Source organism: Carica papaya, chromosome 1 (genome assembly GCF_054855325.1).
Source record: "Carica papaya isolate Zhongbai chromosome 1, ASM5485532v1, whole genome shotgun sequence".
In the NCBI taxonomy this organism is placed as follows: Eukaryota; Viridiplantae; Streptophyta; class Magnoliopsida; order Brassicales; family Caricaceae; genus Carica; species Carica papaya.
The window spans coordinates 7,618,466-7,626,003 of NC_142309.1; the positions used below are offsets into that span (position 1 = coordinate 7,618,466).

The 7,538-nt window shown below is 34.3% G+C and overlaps 2 protein-coding genes across 5 annotated transcripts; one reads left to right on the top strand and one right to left on the bottom strand.

Annotated features, from left to right (window-relative positions):
• Window positions 1–234: 234 nt before the first annotated feature.
• On the bottom strand, window positions 235–3,362 carry LOC110825562 (uncharacterized). 3 transcript variants are annotated; one of them, XM_022056030.2, is made up of 3 exons: window positions 3,080–3,362; window positions 637–1,669; window positions 235–548 (listed from the first exon to the last, which is right to left on the bottom strand). In XM_022056030.2, exons 2-3 carry the CDS (start codon window positions 1,667–1,669, stop codon window positions 541–543), a joined length of 1,041 nt encoding a protein of 346 aa, XP_021911722.2. In that variant the 5' UTR covers window positions 3,080–3,362; the 3' UTR covers window positions 235–540. The 3 variants fall into 3 exon arrangements, with proteins under 3 accessions (XP_021911722.2, XP_021911720.2, XP_021911721.2); XM_022056028.2 differs by having other exon boundaries at window positions 235–1,669; XM_022056029.2 differs by having other exon boundaries at window positions 235–1,669; window positions 3,039–3,362.
• Window positions 3,363–4,230: 868 nt separating this feature from the next.
• On the top strand, window positions 4,231–6,814 carry LOC110825560 (plant viral-response family protein (DUF716)). Of its 2 annotated transcripts, none has more exons than XM_022056026.2 (2): window positions 4,231–5,406; window positions 6,595–6,814. In XM_022056026.2, the coding sequence occupies exon 1, from the start codon at window positions 4,431–4,433 to the stop codon at window positions 5,403–5,405; it is 975 nt and encodes a 324-aa protein (XP_021911718.2). In that variant the 5' UTR covers window positions 4,231–4,430; the 3' UTR covers window position 5,406; window positions 6,595–6,814. The 2 variants fall into 2 exon arrangements, with proteins under 2 accessions (XP_021911718.2, XP_021911719.2); XM_022056027.2 differs by lacking the exon at window positions 6,595–6,814 and adding an exon at window positions 5,669–6,020.
• Window positions 6,815–7,538: the final 724 nt, after the last annotated feature.

Below are 7,538 nucleotides of genomic sequence, written 5' to 3' on the forward strand. Positions count from 1 at the left end.
TAAATATAATCTTATGTAAATGGAATTATTTTAGTAAAAAGATTTCTAATAGAAATTTAAAAGATTTATCATATTTTATTTTTCAATAAAAAAGGATTAATTCGAATAATTTTTAAAAGTATAAAATATGAAAAAAAGAATTACTTAGAAACCAAATTTAAAAAAATAGTAGAAAGACAGAAGTTAGTAGTTAAGCATGACAAAATATGTTAAACTAAACTACTAAACAATGTATGCTACAATCATATGTTATTATTATTGTAGTCTAATAACAAATAGTAACTAAAATTATAACATAAAAATGGAAAATGCAAAATGGTAAAGATGTTGGGTCAATACTACTCACTCCAGAACGTTTCTCTATTGAATACTAAAGATGGTTTCTGATATCATCTTCATATTGGTCACCCAAATTCCAGTAAGAGCAATGATGTAAGAAGAAAGGTGATTGATAATTACTGAACAAAAGTTAAGTTTGTTACCTCCTTATCTCTCCACTGAGAGATTGATGGTTCAAATCCCTACTGCTTGCACCTAACTTTACTTATCTATCAAAAAGAGAAACGTGATTGATAGATAATCCAGACAGATAGAAGAAAACTAACCCACAATTTCAGTAGCCAACTTAACCTTCACCTTCATTTAGAGAACCTTCCTTGCGACCTTCGAAGCCAGGCCGCATGAGTTTTTTCTCTCTTTTTGCAATTCGCCGCATCTTCTTTTGCTGAATCCTCTCTGCTATGTTCTCTGATCTCTTTTGTTGTTTTTCTGTTTTCATTTTCACTTGGCTTTCAACTCTTTCCTTCCATTTCTGAGCATTTTTCTGAGTCCTCTTCTTCTCTTTTTTGATGCTTTGTTTCAACAACTTTGGATCATCATGGACTTTGATCCCTGCAGCTCGACTAGTTGCCGCTTTCCATGAATGCTTGCTTGCAACGATATCACCTTTCTTGGGATCTTTCTTTGCTTCTTCCAATTTCATGGCCATTTCAAGCTCCTTCATCTTTGAAACTTTTCTCTTCTTCCTCTTCCCATGCTCTTGCTCATCTCCAATTTTAACATGACTAAATGTAAGTTCCTTTGATGCCTCTGCGACACCTTTCCGCACTTTATCTGAAGGCTTACCAATTGTAGGATGCTTTTCCCTGGCTCCAGACTCTCTCTTCCGTTTCTTTTGCTGAATTTGCTTTTTCTTGATATTCTCATCCTTCTTTGCTTTATCTGAACCCCCACGACCTGCTCTAAGCTCTTCAATTTTACGACGAAGGCATTGTCGGAGTTCTTCATATGTTACTGATCGATCATCACCTTCCAGACCAGCCATCGCAGGTGAAATATCTGTTTCGTCATCCTCATTCTCCTTCTTTAGTTTTTCCTTCTCCAAGCTTTGTTTTAGCAAATCAAGGGTGCTTGTAGACGATATTTCTGGATCTAATCGATCTCTGCGAGCATTCTTGAGGTTCTCCCTCGTCTTCTTCTTTGCTGACGCTTTTTCCTCCTTGCTAAGTCCCCTAAACCATATCTTCTCCTTATCATCATTTGGTAAATAGAATTTTGCAGGTATGAGCTCAATCAACTTGTCAAAAAATAGAGAATGCTGGTGGATGATTCCCTTGAGGTCAGCAATAGGATCAGACTCAGGGATAACTTTTTCCTTTTTCTTACCCATCTGCATACAGATTGAAATTGAGGCAACATCATTTAATCAAAGCCATTTACTAATCTTTTTAGGGATTAAAAGCAATACCAAAATTTTGTACTAGGTTCCATGCTTAATTAAAGCTGAAAGAGAAGTATCCCATCAGACATTCTTTTATACAGAGTAGTTTTCCCTCAACTCCACTAACTGATGGAATACTCTTTTTTCACATGATTTATTTAAAAGTTTTACAATATAAAATTATTTAATATGTACAATAAAACATAATCATCCATAAAACTTAAATCAATTTATATACATAATGGTAAATAGAATCACAGGTAAACTTAAAAAGTTAATCACATTTGGAACCATGTCTAAAAAATAAACAACTAATATACAATTTAATCATCCAAATTACTAATTACAATCTGAATCAATGCAACAATCTGTTACGCTCCAAAGATCTAAGAAACAACCCAAGAAGAATATCAGATATTCAGACAATTAAGGAAACTGCATCAGTTATCAATAACACCAGCGGTTATACTACCATTTTAACTTGTGTAATAGTTATCCTAAAGTATGCAAACCACTGTTGTAATCTTCTATTTAAACTCTTGCAACTCAATGAAAAATTCATGTGTGTTCTTGTTTCCAAAATTAAGGTTATTCTCGCCTAAAAGAGAAATTGTCATCTAATTACTTAAGGTTCTGACTGGGACCATAACACAATTTCTAACCTATGCTAACCTTTCTGAATCTTAGTCCTCTGTACTACTGTTTTTCTAATGGTAAATAGAATCACAGGTAAACTTAAAAAGTTAATCACATTTGGAACCATGTCTAAAAAATAAACAACTAATATACAATTTAATCATCCAAATTACTAATTACAATCTGAATCAATGCAACAATCTGTTACGCTCCAAAGATCTAAGAGACAACCCAAGAAGAATATCAGATATTCAGACAATTGAAGAAACTGCATCAGTAATCAATAACACCAGCGGTTACACTACCATTTTAACTTGTGTAATAGTTATCCTAAAGTATGTAAACCACCGTTGTAATCTTCTATTTAAACTCTTGCAACTCAATGAAAAAGTCATATGTGTGTTCTTGTTTCCAAAATTAAGGTTATTCTCGCCTAAAAGAGATTGTCATCTAATTACTTAAGGTTCTGACTGGGACCATAACACAATTTCTAACCTATGCTAACCTTTCCGAATCTTAGTCCTCTGTAGTACTGTTTTCTTTCAAGTTTCAACCCTCTTACCGACTTCCTGTACACCAATTCCCACCTCAGCTTTTCAACCTCCCAGAACAAAAATACAGATATTGAAGTAAAAGTGATTTATTTGAATTGGATTGTCACTATGAATAAGAAGGATCTTACAGTCAAAACGTATGCTACATAAATACAAACTGAGAAACTACCCCAAAGAGGAGACTAGAAATCTTCAGAAGCTGGGAAGAGATGAAATGCTGCCGTGAAGACCCTTACTACGAAGAAGACATAAAGAGCCGCTGCTATCAACACAGGAGGCGCAGCTACAGCCACAAACCGCCTCTCCTTCCAAAGTTCAAAGAGACGAGAGAGGGAGAACTTCAATCTCTAGCTTCTCCAGGACCCTTTGTTGTGAAGATTATGAGATAACGGAAGAAGCGGGGCACGGCTGCCGATTTCGACAGGGAGAAAGAAGCGAAGAAAATATAATAAAACCCTATTTACACTTAAATATATATATACATATATATATATGTATATGTGGAGCTTTGCGTAAATAAAAATAAATTTGGGTTTAACTTTTAATTAACATTTTCTATTTACATTAAGGAGATATATAACTTTGAACAGAAGAGCATTTTTATTTTATATTAAATATTTATTTTTTCTGCTTTTTATATCTAAAAAAATTAAAGAGATGTAATTATAAAAATAGAAGTCATAAAAAAATTAATTTATAAAATTTATTATAATAATTTTAGTGTAATTATTTTACTTTTATAAGAATTATAATATTATTTTAAATGTTTATAATTAATACTGATTTTATCAAACAGTTTCGTATTAATTTTGAATTTAAATCTAAATTTGAGTTATATTTTTAATTTTTTTAGATTTAAATTTTATAATTGAACTACATTAAAATATATTAAAAATAAATATTTTTTATTTAAATTAGTTAATTAAATGAAAAAAAAAAATCTTTTAATTTCTTAATATCTAATTTAAAAATTAGATTAAATATTATTTAGTTTCATTTAATATGAACTGTTCAATTCGTTCCAGTTTAATTTTTAGTTGATACTAAAATTTGAACGAAGTCTAATATCTTTCACTCTTGAAATGCCATCTAATATGTTTTATAACATGCACGAACCTTTTTGAGCTTTTAGAAAAATATTATTTTTCTTTTTGTATGAATATAATATTCAAGAAAGAGGCTGGGCGTGGTTTTTGTCTAATAATTAGGGAGGTGGGGTAATTTTTTATATGTTTTAAACTGTGGATGGGCTTTTCTATAATTTATGAAACCTTTGGGCCCTACAATTTAAACTCCGCCTGCAGGCACGGCGGCTTCCACCGCCATCCGCGATGCAAAAAAAAAAAAAGAAAACCTGAATAAAGCAGAAAAAAAACAAAGAAAATACAACTGAAAACGGAAGCACTTGTGACATTCAAAAGGTCAACGACAGCAACAAGAGGACTACCCTACCTGTCTTCCCTGAAGATCTATATGCAGAAAGAAGCTAAATAAATTTTGACTGAGGGGTTAACTCAAGGATGGGGTTTTACGGTTACATCGTAGCAGGCGGTTGTTTCATTCTGATCGGTGCATGGGAATCTCTAGCCTCTTCGAACTCGAATCCTAATACTAGCCCTTCTTCACCTGTCGATGAAACCGGGAGTGCGATTACTTCAGCCGATAAATCCAAAATGTCTTCTTCATCTTTAACATTCATCGCGATCTCTGTAGTTTCTTTTCTGTTTATACTAAATTCTCTCTTGTCCTTGTTTGACGCGCTTAATTCCCGTGATCGGGTCGGCTCGGTTCTCCAATTGCAAGTACTCGTCATCGCGCTTCTGTTTCTGTTTTATGCTGTCTTGGGATTTTTTGTTAATTTCAAGACATCCTTTCATTTGCCTTGTTCGCTTCTCAACCTGATTGCTCTCTTCGGCTTTCTTGAAGAGTTCGTGTTGTTTTACATGCAGAGGAAGGACCCAAGCGGGATCGAGAATCGTTACTTCGATCTCCTACTCGTGCCCGTCACCATCTGTGTGTTCTCTACGATTCTTGAATTTAAATTGCCAACATCAAATTACCCAAGATTGGCACGTGGGTCTGCGTTGATTTTGCAAGGGACGTGGTTTTTGCAAATGGGTGTTTCGTTTTACACGAATTGGATGGTTCAAGGGTGCTCTTTGCACCAGAAGAGTAGAGGGAATTTCACTGTGAAGTGTAAAGGGCACCCTGAATACCACAGGGGAAGAGGGATCGCTACACTTCAGTTCAACTGCCACCTTGCTTTGCTTGTGGTTCTGACAGTGGGGTTGTACTCAATAATGGCAAGAAAGTACGGGGATGGCAGTGACTTTTCGCGGTATAGGCCGCTAGGTGCAGAAATGCGCCAGATGGAGAATATGGGTAACTTCACCTTGGATTCTGATGAGGATGATGGGATTAGAGACGAAGATAATGTGGCAAAGGAGGGAGCTATTGTTGAAACGGGCGTGAATGGTTTTGGTTCCCATAAGTGAGGTAAAGCTAATGGCTCTTTTAACTGACGAATGAAACACAAAATTTATTCTTTTAAGATGGTTGTATGTGGAATACTCGGCTGATTTTCTATAAACGAGTTGACACAGAATCTTTATCGCTTCTCAATTCTATAGATTTGCTTCAATTTCCATGAGTTAACATGCTTTCTCTTTTTTGTTGTTCATTAAATTCAGTTTGCCTAGGTTTCTGCCTTTGTATTGAGAAAACGTTTTGAAATTGAGTTGTTAACATTTCATGGCAGTCCTCTGAGTGGCAAAAGGTTATCCGACTTAGACAATAAATGGTTATGGAAAATGGGGATGTCATTGTCTCCTTTGCTGTAAATTTGTGAAAATGGAGATGTCATTTTCTCCTTTGTTTTATACTTGTAATCCAATGCACGGAAACGAAGAGAAGTTGTAAAAGGTGGGATGTGGTGATATTCACCTTTTCTAAAAGCTTCCTAATGGAGGAAAAAGTGGGTAAGGCTTGTGTAGGAGGTGATGCCATGTGAAACAAATAGGCAACACCCAACACCTCTTCTCTTGAAACACTGCTCATTGATGGTAGTTTTATTATTTTCATAGAAATCTAACTCATTTATTATTGCTCAACTTGGCAATCATAATCTCTTTTCAATCATGTAACCTCAATTTTGAAGTAGTCGTTGATTTGAACAAGTTTGTTCAGTGATGACACCTGTGGCTGTGACCTTGATTTTATTCATGGTTACAAATGCACGGAATGTTGTATTGTGTTTTCAACTGTTCATTTACTGGTGTCTGCTTGTGTGTTATACTTATCCTTAGTTACCAGATCAATTTCATGGCCAATCCCTTTGATAAGGTTAAGAGATATTCTAGGTTAACTGTGTGTCCATGCATGTTAGAGGCAGGGCCACTAACAATACCAGACTATGTTATTTTCCTTGTTCAGTATTATCGCCAGCTTTGTATGCATACTGGGTTTGGCTCATGGAAATGGCATGCCTGCTCATTTCTGATGAGGAGTTTGTTTTTATTTTTTTGGGTGAGTTTTATAACATTCTATGATTGAGGTTTAAATATATCTTTTAAATGAAAAGTTTTGGTAGATGAGATTGTTGATGAAGTTTCTCTATACGGCTTTGTCAATGAAATTTCAGATCTTACAAGGTCTAACCATGAAAATGATATCCGTATTTTGCAGTTGTCTTACAAGTTTCTGTTATGTGGTTTCTTGCATCTTGCATAAGAAAATCCCAGACCAAATTAACCTGGCTGTGCCGACAAGATCAAGTTGTAATTATGGTTGCTTGGGGATGCTATATGCGAAGTCACATAAAGCAACCAAGTAATACTTATTCCTGAAGATTTTTTTGGAGAAAAAAATTATTTATTTATTTATTTCTCATACCACTTATGATATTATAACTGAGGTATACATACAGAATTTTTGTCTAAGAATAAAGAAATTTACATTATTGTAGAAATTTTAATTGATTCTACTAATTAATTACATAATTATAGGAATGATTATAAAGAAAAAAATATCTCAACTAATGGAGTAACGGAATATTCTAGTTAACAACTCCATTGAAGGTTTGAATAACAGTAACTTTCATGTTAGAGAGGATGAAACTATTGACATTGAGGATTCTGTTGTTAAGTTAAAGGAAAAGTGGCTACTCAATTTCCAAATAGGTGCTTTTATTAATTTCTAGGAATATGAAATCCTTGGTTGTCAAGATAAAAAAAAGACACAGTTGATGTTCTCTATGGGGTGTGCTCAAATGGATTTTCGTATGGAACAAGTTAGGGCCATTTGGAGTCAACCTAAACCGCAATGAGAGAGAATGTGATTAGGTTTCATATTTAGTTTCGGTAATTTAGAGCAGGTATTGCCAAATGATCATCTACTATCTGAATAAATAAAGGTTTGACTCCCTTCTACTTTCATATGAACTATTTTATCAATCCTTGATTGAAGAACTAAATTTTCACTTATGTCTTGTGATTTGGAGTTGAATTGGATCTGCATTGAACATGACTTCGGAGACTAGCTAATGACTTGTATGGAACTTGATCTTTGTCTTCTCATTTCCTCGCTTAACCAATTTCTTTTTTAGCAGCAAACTTTTATGATCCAATGCA

Excerpts from the sequence above, each read along its gene's own strand:
- LOC110825562 (XM_022056028.2), bottom strand. The coding sequence starts at position 1,669 with ATGGGTAAGAAAAAGGAAAAAGTTATCCCTGAGTCTGATCCTATTGCT.
- LOC110825560 (XM_022056026.2), top strand. The coding sequence starts at position 4,431 with ATGGGGTTTTACGGTTACATCGTAGCAGGCGGTTGTTTCATTCTGATC.